General features: G+C 37.9%; 1 protein-coding gene across 3 annotated transcripts in view; it reads left to right on the forward strand.

The window, feature by feature from the left end:
- The window catches only part of LOC106075791 (macrophage mannose receptor 1-like), a 52620-nt gene that overhangs the window by 3542 nt on the left and 33325 nt on the right, over positions 1-15753 (forward strand). The window contains exons 1-7 of one of the 3 annotated variants that reach the window (XM_056003805.1): positions 7826-8029; positions 8308-8487; positions 11347-11498; positions 12638-12754; positions 13141-13250; positions 14115-14254; positions 15108-15454. In XM_056003805.1, the coding sequence (XP_055859780.1) occupies positions 7951-8029; positions 8308-8487; positions 11347-11498; positions 12638-12754; positions 13141-13250; positions 14115-14254; positions 15108-15454 (1125 nt within the window). In that variant the 5' untranslated portion in view covers positions 7826-7950. Of the gene's footprint in view, positions 1-7825; positions 8030-8307; positions 8488-11346; positions 11499-12637; positions 12755-13140; positions 13251-14114; positions 14255-15107; positions 15455-15753 lie in introns of those variants that run through there. The other 2 variants (XM_056003806.1, XM_056003807.1) reach the window with 2 other exon arrangements.

Raw genomic sequence — 15753 nt, forward strand, 5'->3', positions numbered from 1 at the left:
CTGCGCTGCCTTTAGGCCATCAGCAAACATTACTCAGCTCGAGTCGGGATTCGATCTCAAGCCCCCTAGCTAACAGGGCGTTGCCACTCATCTACCATCCCACATCACTACGATCGTTTCGTCACATTGTAATACATATATATATATATTTAGTCAGTGTAGACAGGGATACTGCCCATTTGTTAAAAAGAATCAGAGTATTTGACAAGATCATTGGCCTTACTAGAACAATATTTTTTTTTTGGGTGGGGGGCGGGAAAAGAGGGGGGGGGGGTGGACAAAGTCCCAACTACCTTCCTCTGTACTCATTGGGTAAGATGAACATATAGAATAATATAGATTGATTGTAAAATATTGTATTCCTGTTACATTATTAGTTTTATGAAGTCAATACTTGTGTGTCTAATGACAATAAATGACATTGCTTGATTCTATACAAAAATATTCCTTTATTTATCAATACGTGTTATAATGTTTGTATTATAATGTTTGTGTTCTAATGTTTGTGTTCTAATGTTTGTGTTATAATGTTTGTGTTATAATGTTTGTGTTATAATGTTTGTATTATAATGTTTGTATTATAATGTTTGTGTTCTAATGTTTGTATTATAATGTTTGTGTTATAATGTTTGTATTATAATACCCAAATTATTTTCTACTATTGTTTAACAAAATCCTTATTGCATTATTGCAGTTTCAGGAAGTAATTTGCTGAATGTAGAGCTACGTGTAGGCGGGTCGGTCTGTCGGTTACTTAGACCCTCCCCCTTCATTCAGTAACCCATTGGGCGGCAAGCTGTCTCCATAAAGATCTATCACTGGACATGTCTGAAGCCTCTTCCCACCTGGTGTCCACTGCTCTGAGGTCCTCCCTGAAAATGTGGCACCAAGCTTATACGAGGACGCCCCTGTGTGCGCTTTTCTCTTGGCCTCCATGTCACTGCAACTGTAAGTATGCAGTGATTCCCTCTAAACCTCCTACGCCTCTCGGTCACAACTTTAGTAAGTGGTCGTGTCCCCTTACCGGCCCAAAAATTCATTGTTTTCACGAGTCACGTGGTTTCTAAAAATAAAATACCGCTCATTGTGGGAGTACACTTCAATATAGTCACCATTTCAACTGAAGTACTACTTGACGAAATAATGACATCCTAATTGCATTGTTGAGGACTGTCAACCAGGGGCGGACTGGCTATATGGGCATTTGGACAAATGCCCGGTTGGCCGGTACTCAAATGGGCCTAAAGGGCCTCATGAATGCCACTACGGCACGCATTAAATTGTTAAAGGTTTAATAATATTATCATATATAAGGGGCTATATGGGCATCATGTTAAAAACATCTTTTACAGACTACAGTATAAATAATACGAACTTAATCTAACACATTTTCAAAAATAATGTAATAGCCTACATCCGTTGACAGTGCTATTAGTTGGCTTCATCTTTTTAGGGCCTACAAACATAGCGATTAAAAGCAACATATGGCCTATATTTCTTATAAAGATATAGAGCATGCATACAGTTATCGATACATTATAAAAAAATAACATAATGATTTTAAGAACAGATAGGACTATAATTGGAGGCCCATCATATGATAGACAATTTATAGGCTGTACTGTACAAAAATGCCCGGGCCTATTTTGACATCCAGTCCGGCCCTGCTGTCAACTAATAGCTTATATGAAATTAGTTAACAAACTCTCTCTAATTTTCCAGCCATACTTGTCTTATGTATAAAAAAATGTCTCCAAAATGTTTCTTGTTCGATCTTATCTTATCTTATCTTATATAATACAGACGTTACTTCAAAAAAGAAGATGATCACGATCGTGGACATGCCACCTTGGGGAAAACCAACGAAGCTCTAAGTGTCTGAATGGTATGGGTGCGGGTTCAATTCTTATAAAACATTCTTTTATAATTGACACGGCTTATAAGAAGGGCCGGATTTAAGAGAGGAGAGGCGAGGCTCTACAAGATAGTGCCCCCCACCCCCCAAAGAGAGATTTGGATAGGTCAGAAATTTTACGGTTTTTTTTTCCAAACCTATTTTTTCACATTTTTACTGACACTATTTTAAATCTTAAGGTGGGTGAGAAATGTCCGCTGGTAGCTTCATCATTATATATAAATGCATCTCCTGATCTACAGCAGTGCGTCAATCAAGGCTCCGCCACAAACCTCGAAAATATAAGATTTTTTGTTAAATTTAGACATGTCTACTAAATTATTTTCTAAAAAGAAAAAAAAAAGTGAGATGAAATCTGCCCTATTTCTTTCTTTTAAAATACGGCGCGTGCTTTTAGATTCCGTCATTATTATTAAGTGGCTTTTAATTAAACCTTTCGAAAAAGTGTAGGGGCCTCCACAAAAATTCATTCCCGCGGCCCCCACTTACTCCGACCCTGCTTATAGGATTTCTTTCGATCTTTACCGTCACGGTCACTTATGAGGCCCGAATGGTCAGTTAACATTATCGCCGCTAGAAGTTAACGCCCCGCCCTCTTTCCCTCTCCGACTTTATTGTAGTCGGTCACGCCAAAAACGACCAAAGCCCGGTCATCATTGTTTAGTGAAATATTTAGACCGCACGTCATGCAAACGAAATTAGTCAGCCATGACCAAATCTTACGTGTCATCTGGTTATCCCCCCCCCCCACCTCGCAAAATAATATATTTAAAAAACATTACGTAATCTGATCGATACGGGATCAACACACATTTGAACACATTCAATCACACATATATGTTTTCCCCCAGAGGACACATCAGTAGAGGACACACCAGATAAGATTAGAACAATAGCAGACACATCAGTAGAGGACACACCAGATAAGATTAGAACAAAAGCAGACACATCAGAAGAGGACACACCAGATAAGATTAGAACAATAGCAGACACATCAGAAGAGGACACACCAGATAAGATAAGAACAATAGCAGGCACATCAGTAGTGGACACACCAGATAAGATTAGAACAATAGCAGACACATCAGAAGAGGACACACCAGATAAGATTAGAACAATAGCAGACACATCAGAAGAGGACACACCAGATAAGATTAGAACAATAGCAGACACATCAGAAGAGGACACACCAGATAAGATTAGAACAATAGCAGACACATCAGAAGAGGACACACCAGATAAGATTAGAACAATAGCAAACACATCAGAAGAGGACACACCAGATAAGATTAGAATAATAGCAGACACATCAGAAGAGGACACACCAGATAAGATTAGAACAATAGCAGACACATCAGAAGAGGACACACCAGATAAGATAAGAACAATAGCAGACACATCAGAAGAGGACACACCAGATAAGATTAGAACAATAGCAGACACATCAGAAGAGGACACACCAGATAAGATAAGAACAATAGCAGACACATCAGAAGAGGACACACCAGATAAGATTAGAACAATAGCAGACACATCAGAAGAGGACACACCAGATAAGATTAGAACAATAGCAGACACATCAGAAGAGGACACACCAGATAAGATTAGAACAATAGCAGACACATCAGAAGAGAACACACCAGATAAGATTAGAACAATAGCAAACACATCAGTAGAGGACACACCAGATAAGATTAGAACAATAGCAGACACATCAGAAGAGGACACACCAGATAAGATTAGAACAATAGCAGACACATCAGAAGAGGACACACCAGATAAGATAAGAACAATAGCAGACACATCAGAAGAGGACACACCAGATAAGATTAGAACAATAGCAGACACAGAAGAAGAGGACACACTAGAAAAGATTAGAACAATAGCAGACACATCAGAAGAGGACACACCAGATAAGATTAGAACAATAGCAGACACATCAGAAGAGGACACACCAGATAAGATTAGAACAATAGCAGACACATCAGAAGAGGACACACCAGATAAGATTAGAACAATAGCAGACACATCAGAAGAGGACACACCAGATAAGATTAGAACAATAGCAGACACATCAGAAGAGGACACACCAGATAAGATTAGAACAATAGCAGACACATCAGAAGAGGACACACCAGATAAGATTAGAACAATAGCAAACACATCAGTAGAGGACACACCAGATAAGATTAGAACAATAGCAGGCACATCAGTAGTGGACACACCAGATAAGATTAGAACAATAGCAGACACATTAGAAGAGGACACACCAGATAAGATTAGAACAATAGCAGACACATCAGAAGAGGACACACCAGATAAGATTAGAACAATAGCAGACACATCAGAAGAGGACACACCAGATAAGATTAGAACAATAGCAGACACATCAGAAGAGGACACACCAGATAAGATTAGAACAATAGCAGACACATCAGAAGAGGACACACCAGATAAGATTAGAACAATAGCAGACACATCAGAAGAGGACACACCAGATAAGATTAGAACAATAGCAGACACATCAGAAGAGGACACACCAGATAAGATTAGAACAATAGCAGACACATCAGTAGAGGACACACCAGATAAGATTAGAACAATAGCAGACACATCAGAAGAGGACACACCAGATAAGATTAGAACAATAGCAGACACATCAGAAGAGGACACACCAGATAAGATAAGAACAATAGCAGACACATCAGAAGAGGACACACCAGATAAGATAAGAACAATAGCAGACACATCAGAAGAGGACACACCAAAAAAGATTAGAACAATAGCAGACACATCAGAAGAGGACACACCAGATAAGATTAGAACAATAGCAGACACATCAGAAGAGGACACACCAGATAAGATTAGAACAATAGCAGACACATCAGAAGAGGACACACCAGATAAGATTAGAACAATAGCAGACACATCAGAAGAGGACACACCAGATAAGATTAGAACAATAGCAGACACATCAGAAGAGGACACACCAGATAAGATTAGAACAATAGCAAACACATCAGTAGAGGACACACCAGATAAGATTAGAACAATAGCAGGCACATCAGTAGTGGACACACCAGATAAGATTAGAACAATAGCAGACACATTAGAAGAGGACACACCAGATAAGATTAGAACAATAGCAGACACATCAGAAGAGGACACACCAGATAAGATTAGAACAATAGCAGACACATCAGAAGAGGACACACCAGATAAGATTAGAACAATAGCAGACACATCAGAAGAGGACACACCAGATAAGATTAAAACAAAAGCAGACACATCAGTAGAGGACACACCAGATAAGATTAGAACAATAGCAGGCACATCAGTAGTGGACACACCAGATAAGATTAGAACAAAAGCAGACACATCAGAAGAGGACACACCAGATAAGATTAGAACAATAGCAGACACATCAGAAGAGGACACACCAGATAAGATTAGAACAATAGCAGACACATCAGAAGAGGACACACCAGATAAGATTAGAACAATAGCAGACACATCAGATGATGATACACCAGTAGAGGACACACCAAAAAGAAGGACACACCAAAAAGAAGGACACACCAAAAAGAAGGACACACCAAAAGAAGGACACACCAAAAGAAGGACACACCAAAAGAAGGACACACCAAAAGAAGGACACACCAAAAGAAGGACACAACAAAAAGAAGGACACACCAAAAAGAAGGACACACCAAAAGAAGGACACACCAAAAAGAAGGACACACCAAAAGAAGGACACACCAAAAGAAGGACACACCAAAAAGAAGGACACACCAAAAGAAGGACACACCAAAAGAAGGACACACCAAAAAGAAGGACACACCAAAAAGAAGGACACACCAAAAGAAGGACACACCAAAAGAAGGACACACCAAAAGAAGGACACACCAAAAGAAGGACACACCAAAAGAAGGACACACCAAAAAGAAGGACACACTTGTTCAATACCAAAACAAAATAATTAATTTACAAGAGCTCACTAACTAATGGGTTATTTTTTTTTAAATTGATTAATTTTGGCGGCGATGCGGCCTGCAACAGGCGTGTCTTAACTATACGATGTCCAAGGTCGAAAAAGATTAGTCAATACAGTAGTTAGTGTAAAAAAACCCAGGAAATTTCCCTCACGATCTAATGGAACACTTAAAACAATACACGTAAACACGTCAATATAAACACTTCGAAACACTTCTTTTTCAGGTCAAGGACACTATATTAAAGTACATTGTTTCAAGCGGCATTACGGAGCCATCACAATAATATAATAATCTCCCATGACTCTGAATGTCGTGAACTGCTTCCGCTTTGAGCACTTCTGCTAATGAACTGCTTCACTTTTGACTCCATGGCCACCACACACCAGGAAGTAAACTCCAGCCTATTGTTGGACTACCAAGCTCTCTAGGTTTCTTACACCTCCACACAATAACACAGAAACAATGTAGGAAGGAATTAAACAAGATTACAAAGAGAGTTTGTGTCGAAACATAAACTCGAATTGGACCCCGAAGTGGTCCACTCAAGCTGGTGAAATAAAAAATTGCAGCTTTCAGTATTTTCAGAAAAAAATATCAGAAGCCATTATCTAAAAAATATCAATAACTACAACCCTATCTCACTTAATTTAGTAATAATTTAAAAAAAAAAAACCATGCATTTAGAAAATAACGAAAAAACATTTTCAAAATATACAGATTATAATCTCTCTTTGTGCAATAGTCACCCCGTGTTTTTTTTTTGTTTTTTTTTTTACTATTACTATGAATAGTTGCATAGGCGTAGCCAGGATTTTTTTTTTTGGGGGGGGGATTTTTTTCTCCCCCACCCGCATATATGTATATATATATGTGTGTGTGTGTGTACACACAAACACACACACACATAATTAATCTTTATTACATTCTGACCCTTCATTATTTCGGAATGCATTTATTTTATTGTACCCTAGAATAAGTTCTTCCTGGTATTAGTGGACAAAATTGTAGACTCCCCGTCCTTGCCAGCAAGTCAAAAACCGCCTTTGGCTACACTCATAGATGTTTGAGTGTGTAATTTGCTTTTTTTTTATATTGAATAGGTAATTTTTGCTTTAAACCCCGCTAAAGAGGGTTTGCGCTGGGGCAAGTGATGGCTTAGTATTAAAATCTCACCTAAAATAAACAAAATCAAAGCAAAAAATGATTCACAAATTTCCGACCCCCCTACGGAGGGGGGTGATTTTGTTTGGGGGGGGGGGATTGAACTCCACCCCACCTCCCGGCTACGCCCATGAATAGTTGTAAAAATCGTTAACTTTTATGAAAAAACTGCTGGCATATTTAATTTTAAAACAAAGACAAAAAAAAAAGTTTTTGCATCAGAACTTTGAAAGGTCTAAAATATCATGATGTTTGATTTTGAATATTTTTCTAGTGGCTGTGCTCTAAGTGGGTCGAGCAGTTCAATGGCTACTTAGCAGAGTGATTTCTAGTCCTCGTAGTGGTGTATCGAGCCATGTTAGAGATCGACCCTTACTGTTTCCAATAAACTTCCTTACTGAAGTGGTAAGAGACAAAAAAATGTGTGTGGAATTGTGTTCTGTCTGTTGGACCTTTGGGGTACTACTCGTCATCTGTCAACCATCTCTCTCCATTCATATATCGTTTAACCATGATTAGTCAGAGCCGTGCATTCCTTGATGTCTTCCCGGCGCTCCTATTGTCTTTCTTTTGCCTGTTTCTGTTCCCTGCAGATAAGTCTTTGCAATCCCTAAGGATCTCGAGATCTGGCCTTACCGACTCATCACGTAGCCCTATGGCAGTAGTGATTCTGCTTCGGAATCGTGACTGTGTTTACTACGTACGTTATTATATCCGCTTTCTTCAGTAAGTGTCCTTCACATTTCACAATTGATTGAGCACAAAACTATAAATAGTACCAGCGCCAAAGTTTTACAAGACAAAATAAACTTGAAATGACATGAGATAATCGCGAGCTGTCACCACAAAAATTCTGATAACATAAAGTCTACAGTTACAATGCAACCAAACGTTTTGATTCGCTTTGGTCCACTACTGATGTTACTTGGAGCTGTGTGTAGACATTGTATTGTAACGGGTAAGTGATGAGTTCTTTTCGAGGGACACTAAAGTCTACGATGCTAGAGATGTAAGTAGGACTGGATTTAGACTATATAAGCCACCAGGCTGTTTAAGATATGGGACCCATCTTCAGTCAAGATATTATGTCTGTGCCCAATTAAAAATTTGGGATATAGTCTTAAGGCGTATACAATAATAAATGTGACTAACATAATAGCTGCTTCAAAAATAAAAGAAAATTAAAAATAAATCAAATATTTTGAAGTGATAGATATTATTATATTTCTTTTCTAGCTGGACGCTTTGACGGATGTGGTCAAGGATGGATAAACTATAAAGACAGCTGTTATCTCTTAGTTCAAAGTAACATAACGTGGTCAGAGGCGAGGTCAAAATGTCTTCAGGAGTCAGCAGAACTGACCAGCATTCACTCCCTGGAAGAAAACAAGTTTATCACATCAATACTCCCCATCAGTAAGGACGTTTTTTAACTTTGACCTTGTGTTTATATTAGTTGTTGCTTTTTTAAATTAGTTACTTTCATCTTCCATTCATTCACTTTGAAGGCTGAATATTATCTATAGCAGCGGTTCTCAACCTTTTAAGCTCGGCGACCCTTTTTTACAATTCTCCCACTCTGCCGCGACCCCCCCCCCCCAGCAATAGAAGAGTAGACAATAACAATCCATATTTTCAATGGTCTTAGGCGACCCCTAGCAAATGGTCATTCGACCCCCAAAGGGGTCACGACCCACAGGTTGAGAACCCCTGATCTATAGTATAAACCAGAAGTGGAGATTTTCACGATAAACTAGGCAATGTCAAGGACGCTCAATTCAATTTACAAAAGATACAAAAAAAAAACCCCTGAGCTTAAACAATGGACCTCATTCACCAATCGTAAACAAACAACATTTAGTCACGTGATCTTATTGATAAAACAATGGAAAAAACTGTCACGTGACAACCATCATGAATTAAACATGAGGTCGTAAATTATATAGAAGATATAGAGCGCCACGTGGCTAAATGTTGTTTGTTTACGATTGATGAATGAGGTCCATTGATTCTGAAGTGCTGAAATGTACAAATAAAGTTAGACGCTTCCTCGCTGGGTCTAATGTAGAGAAATCAAACGGAGGTAACATTCAACGAAATGCAATAACACCGGCGAAAGGCCAACATCCAGTTGAGAGTAGTCGACGCTGATAGTGAATGTCGAACAAGAAGTTTAACAGTATCGAAGGGAACTGTCGAATGTCGGCTAACTTTCTACGTTCATAACAATCTTCCTCTCTCTAAGGCAGGGGTTCTCAGCCTGTGGGTCGCGACCCCTTTGGGGGTCGATTGACGATTTGCCAGGGGTCGCCAAAGACCATCGAAAAAATGAATTGTTATTGTCTATTCTTCTATTGCTGTATGTGTGAGCGGGGGGGGGGGTCGCAGAAGAGTGGGGGATTGTAAAAAGGGGTCGCCGAGCATAAAAGGTTGAGAACCGCTGCTCTAAGGCGTCCTGGAAGTAGTCTGTTTACGTCAGCTGATTTTCGCTATCTTCCCCTAAAAACATGTAATATTAAGTGTATGTTTTGAGTTGCTGGTAGTGCAGTGTGTGTGCCTGTGTATGAAATGACCAGTTGACCTTCATTGTACATGGTTGAGTGAACAGCAAAGAAAGTGTGTAAGTGTGTAAAAGAATGGGGTATTCAAAAAAACAAGATGCTGGAATAAAGAAGACTAATTAAATCAATGTATTAATTGAGACTCTTATTGTTTTAGTGTCTATTACAAAACCTAGTCTTGTTTTTACTAGCCACGTCATTGTCTTTAAGTTATAACACCCCCCTCCCCCCGTATTTCCGAAACAAATAACCAATTTCCAATCGTGCCATAAAATCAAATTATTATGTAGCCACAGAGCTATACATATTATACCTAGAGTGGACACGCCGATCGATTATTATGTAGCCACAGAGCTATACATATTATACCTAGAGTGGACACGCCGATCGATTATTATGTAGCCACAGAGCTATACATATTATACCTAGAGTGGACACGCCGATCGATTATTATGTAGCCACAGAGCTATACATATTATACCTAGAGTGGACACGCCGATCGATTATTATGTAGCCACAGAGCTATACATATTATACCTAGAGTGGACACGCCGATCGATTATTATGTAGCCACAGAGCTAGACATATTATACCTAGAGTGGACACGCCGATCGATTATTATGTAGCCACAGAGCTAGACATATTATACCTAGAGTGGACACGCCGATAGATTATTATGTAGTCAGAGAGCTAGACATATTATACCTAGAGTGGACACGCCGATCTCTAAACACTAGACTAAAATGTGGTGAAAAACTTCAAAAAGCTGTTTCGGATGTTCCTTCAGGACGACGGGGGATGGGAGCGGGCAGGGTTTGAACCCGGTACCGACAGTCCAGCGCGCATACAATACTGATGTTAACAGATCTAGTCAATTTATAAGCGAAGGATATCTCTAGTTGTAAATACTCTGCCCATCGTTTAGATTGGTCAGGAAAGTGTTAGTGTCTACTTTCTAAGATTATCTTATAAAATACAGACGTTACTCCACATGTTTAGGCATACTGTTTTTGTGGTGTTCAAGTTTTACGTATCACGAACTTTCTAATGCAGCTTGAATGAACACTTTTATTTATTATTGTGTACAGGATAACATAACAGAGTAGCACAGCACATCAGTTCGTCAAGGATGAATAGCATAGTTCATAATGACGTGCAATTAAAGTGTTTTCCAAACATCAATAATTGAGTTTGAGTTTGAGTTTTGAGTTTTTGGCACATCGGCACAATTTAGGCCATGTCGTGCCCGTAATCCTTCAAGGATTACTCTCCTTTACAAGAGCTAAATTCCATACAGTTTAATCATTAAAACAATCTCTATTCACAGTTAAAATAGTAAAGGTAGTAAAATTTTAATAATTTGGTAAAAATCTTATGTAAATATTATAGGGTCACAATTCATAAATCAGATCTTCGTAAACAACCCCATCTCCCGGACAAAGCCCAGTACCTTCCCAGGGTCGACATTGTCGAATAGTGTTTTTAAGTTGTGTGCACTACAAAATTTCTCCCTGACATCCTGGTAATTGGGGCTATCAATGAGGATATGTTCCACGGTGAGGCGAGAGTCACAGTACTCACAAAGTGGGGGCTCCTCCATCCATAATTAACAATGAATATTGAACATATATCAAAAGTAACAAAACCGAACAACGTGTACTCAAGTTTGGACATTTCATTTTCTTTCAATGATTGTATTTTTTTTTCTTACTAGATTATAAATTTTGGATTGGACTTGAAAGTTTGATGTCGAAGAAAGACCATCGCTGGACAGATAACTCCTCAATACAGTTTTTAGGTTTTGGCGTTTGGTCTAAGATTTTATGGAAACTGTCCTCAGGACTTTGTGTTTACATTGAATCAAAGGTAGGTCATTATCTTCTAATCTTGCAAGCCGAATCCGCAGTTCTTTAGGGAGCTCCTAAGATTGTCTTCGTATCTCTTCAGGGCGCTTTCCAAATCACAGCTCCCTATAGAAATGTCGTTTAGAAGGTCGACTCTTTGGCACGGGGACTATATCTGTACCTCATTCATAGTTGGAATCTTTTCGGTATAGATACATGCTGATCATATATATTTATAGCTTTTATATAGCGCTACTTTCATGTTTATAGCATGCTCAGAGCGCTTTGGTCTCATTTGTGGACCAGTTGGGGGGGGGGGGGAGGGGGTATCTAGGAGTTGGTTTTCCGTGCTGTCTTTAGGCGCTCAGTAAACACAACTCTGCCCGAGTCGGGTGCCGAACCTCGAACCCCCTTCTAGGTAGCTAAGCCAAGCCAAGTTCAAGAGCACTTAGCCTCTCGACCACGCATCCGCTTCATCAGTGACATATTTCGATTGCACAGACTGGAATGTGATTCAACCAATTCACCCGGTGTATGCTTAAAGCATCTTAAAAGAAAACTATAACACAGACTATGCAACAAGTTCTATATGGTGTGATTACACTCGGGATTAAATCCCTAAAATATTATCAAATACTTAGAAATTTTATCAGAATTCAATTAATAACTCTTATTCTTTAAGCAAGGCCAAGAAAAGATAAATAAAACAGTGGTAATTACATAGCTGTAAGCAGTAGCGTAGCTAGGAGTTAAGGGGGGGGGGCGGGGTGCTTGACCTTTTAAAAGACCTCTGCATTTTGACGTTGGACATCATGAGATGAGAAAATGTACTTAATAAATATCTGTCTGATTCCCATTGGTACTGTATATACGTAAGCTTAACAATAATAATCATTAAAACTCTTTTAATTAATAATATTCTTGTTTATTATCGAGATTATGCAAAAGTTACAAATCTCAATTATTTTCACCTCATGTCGTTCTTTCTGTGCAGCAAAGGCATGTGTAACATCATCTAGATCAATGCTGTCTCAAGTGGGGGCCTGGGGGGCTTTCGATTTCGGCCCCCCCCTTCCCCCACCCTAGCTACTCCACTCGTTGTAAGTATAAAACATCTGCATTAAATTATATTAACTAGCTTTCGCGTTATTCTTTCAATAGACTGGCTACTGGAAGACATCAGGCTGTCAGTATATCTCAGACAGTGGATACATTTGTAAGAGACATATATTTAATGAACCAGTCGATACACAGACTAAATACAGTGTGATTTGTACGGTAATACATTGCTGAAATACATATTTCATATAAATTTAGTACTTTCTTACCACAAACATATCATATTTATATATATACACAAATTGTAAGACAAATTTCCTTACGGATAATAAAGATTATTATTATTATTATTATGTTAGAAATGAACGAATAGTCATTCTCTGGCGCTGCCAGGGTCGAGTTTCGCCATGCTTGTATTGAGTTCTCAGTTGTAAACTATTTACAAACCTACAGTAAAATATCGTTTTTTTTCATTTCAATTAGGAATTTTGAAACCTAAATATTTCTTTAAGCAATGCTAGCATAGACCTGTCATATCTTTGTTGATTTAATATTAATATTTGATAGTAAATTTCAAACTAAACTTTAAAAAACATACATTTCAGGAAGGAAGTCCCAGAACTTGCTATACATTATACAAAGAAAGAAAACCCTGGGAGGAGGCTCAGAGATTTTGTAAAGAACAGAATCAGAAGTTGGTGACTATCACAGACAGGTAACAAAATAGTTGATAATGAGATGTTGCGGTAGTCTTACACTTTTTTTTTTTCACAAAGTTTATATTAACTCATTATGTCTGTCTGTCTGTCTGTCTGGTAAAAAGTTATTCCTCCCACACCCAATCTAGGCTCAAGCTGAAATTTTGCACACTTATTTTGTTTTTACCTGAAAACACAACGATCAATTGAAAAACAAAATCTTTCAATTAGTTAATTAGCTATTGGTAATAAGTTATTTTGTTTGGCATCTCGATCAAGGGAAAGAAATTGTACTTGACTGAAGTGGTGGTATAAGTTTAATTAGTCCCCTTTATAGGTCGTCGTCTGAGTCTTAGTGAATAGAAACATGAAAAATAGGAAGAGACTATAGAAACAATAGTTAACTCTACAATATTCCATGTTCATAAGCTCTCCACTAGCAGAGTGGTTACCGAGTTGGCTTGAGAATCCTGAGAGGGCTTGAGCCATAAGTTCGAATTCAGGTCGTTCCCCCTTTTTTTAATTTTTATAAATGTTTTTTTTTTTTACATGGCTGATCTAAACTAATTGATACAAGTACGCTTAATATAAGCATTATTTTTTTAAAAACGTATCTTTGATATTTTATTTGACTCGGTTTACTTCTAGAGCTGACATCATTTACTTCTTCACTGTCCATATGATAACTTTCTTTGTCCACATCTATCTTCATGTAGATTCCGTTGTCTTCCCAGAAGTCCTAATCAATGTCCACTGCTGTGAGAAGTTCTACACTGAACTGCAGACTAAATCATTATTCTCTTTAAGGATTTTTTTTTTTAATTTACTTAAAATTTTTTTTGTCTTTTCGTTTTTTTTTTGTTTTTTTTTTTTATTTCCAGACAAAAACTTGTGCATCTCATGACTAATGTAGAAGCTGAATCAATGTCTATATGGACTGGTTTAGAATTCTATAATGATAGCTTCTTAAGAGACAGTAGAAAGATACAAGATCCATATCCATGGACAACAGGACAACAACGTAAACTAAGTTTGGATCTTATTTTCTTTTGCATGAGTTTTGAATTGATTGACCAGGCATTGATTGGAAACACCGCAATGGCGTAGCTAGGGTGGGGGGCGGAGGGGGGAGAATTTAAAGGTCCCCCCCAGTCCCCCAAATCCGTAGCTACGCTCCTGAAACAAAGTAATTTTTTTTTTAATAGTAATTTTCATAGCAGAAATCTTATTACCATGTTTTTGATTTCGTATTTAATGAAGGAAACTATAAAGTTACTTTTTGATATAATTGCCTATTTTTCTTTTTGCTATTGTTACCTAATGATGGAAAATAAGTTGAACAAAATGTGGACAAAAAAGTAATGATAGTTGGCCTGTTTCAATTAGTTCTTTTAGTTCTTCCCTTAGATACACTTTTTTTTAAAAGGATTTTTTTAAATTTTATATTTCGCTTGTTGAAGTTCTGGTTCACATTCTATAAGTCATTAATTACAATAACATAAAAAGAGAAAGCGGTATTGAGAGCTGCGGAGGTGTAGTCAGAAACACTAAATAAAAACGCTTAAAAAAGAGGAAGTTGGTCATCTCGAAATCAATAGACAAAATTTACAATGTCAAGGTCACCATATTAACAATGTCAAGGACACCAAATTAACAATGTCAAGAAGACCAAAATTAAAACATGACTATTACGAAGTAAATAAGAATAAGTTTAAAACAGCTTAGAGATTTAATTTTACAGAGCTAAATTATCGTTAACCGTTAAAAAAAACAACACTTCCTATATTCTGTACGCCGGATACACCAAAAAATTATTTATAGTAATTCGCCATGGAGAAAAATCTCAAATTCAATTTTGTTTTTCTGAAACCCAGCAATCTCTGGATGTGTGGCCTTGAAGTCTTTTGTGTGGGAGACACAGGACTGTAAAACTTCATTACCATTTCTGTGCGAGGACAGACAGGACACTTCTGTTGATATAACAGCTTTAAGAATGAGTACTAACACTGTGGCACCCTCGCTTCTAAGCACACACTTCATTCAAGGTCTGAATCCTCTTTTGGTCACCACATCCAAACAGATGCCGCCTAATGCAGACAAGGACAACGAGGTCGAGCTAGGAAAAGTCTACTTCAAATCTTCAGCGAAACGAAAAGCTAGAAGCCTGGTATTAAAAAGTTGTTTATCTGGCTGGGTGCAGCGAAACAATTACTGCTACAAGGTAACACGTTCTGACTTAGATTTCGTAGTAGCGTTGTTCATTGAAATAGTGAGCTTTGAAGTGTAATAGATGTAGTTATAAGATAGTTCCTAAATGGGAAACAGTGGGGCAATTAAATGGCTGCGTAGAGAGGGGAAGGGCGCGTTGGGAAGAAGGGGAAATAACTTGTAATAAATTGTAATAAGAGAAGACAACCCATTGTGAATAAGGGAAAAAATAACTCATTGTGCAATGTGTAAAAAAGAAAAAACTGTTCAGAAAACTGTTTTTTTTTTATGAAACTGTAAAATAAACGCACA

The sequence above is a fragment of the Biomphalaria glabrata genome, chromosome 11 (assembly GCF_947242115.1).
Source record: "Biomphalaria glabrata chromosome 11, xgBioGlab47.1, whole genome shotgun sequence".
Lineage (NCBI taxonomy): Eukaryota > Metazoa > Mollusca > Gastropoda > Planorbidae > Biomphalaria > Biomphalaria glabrata.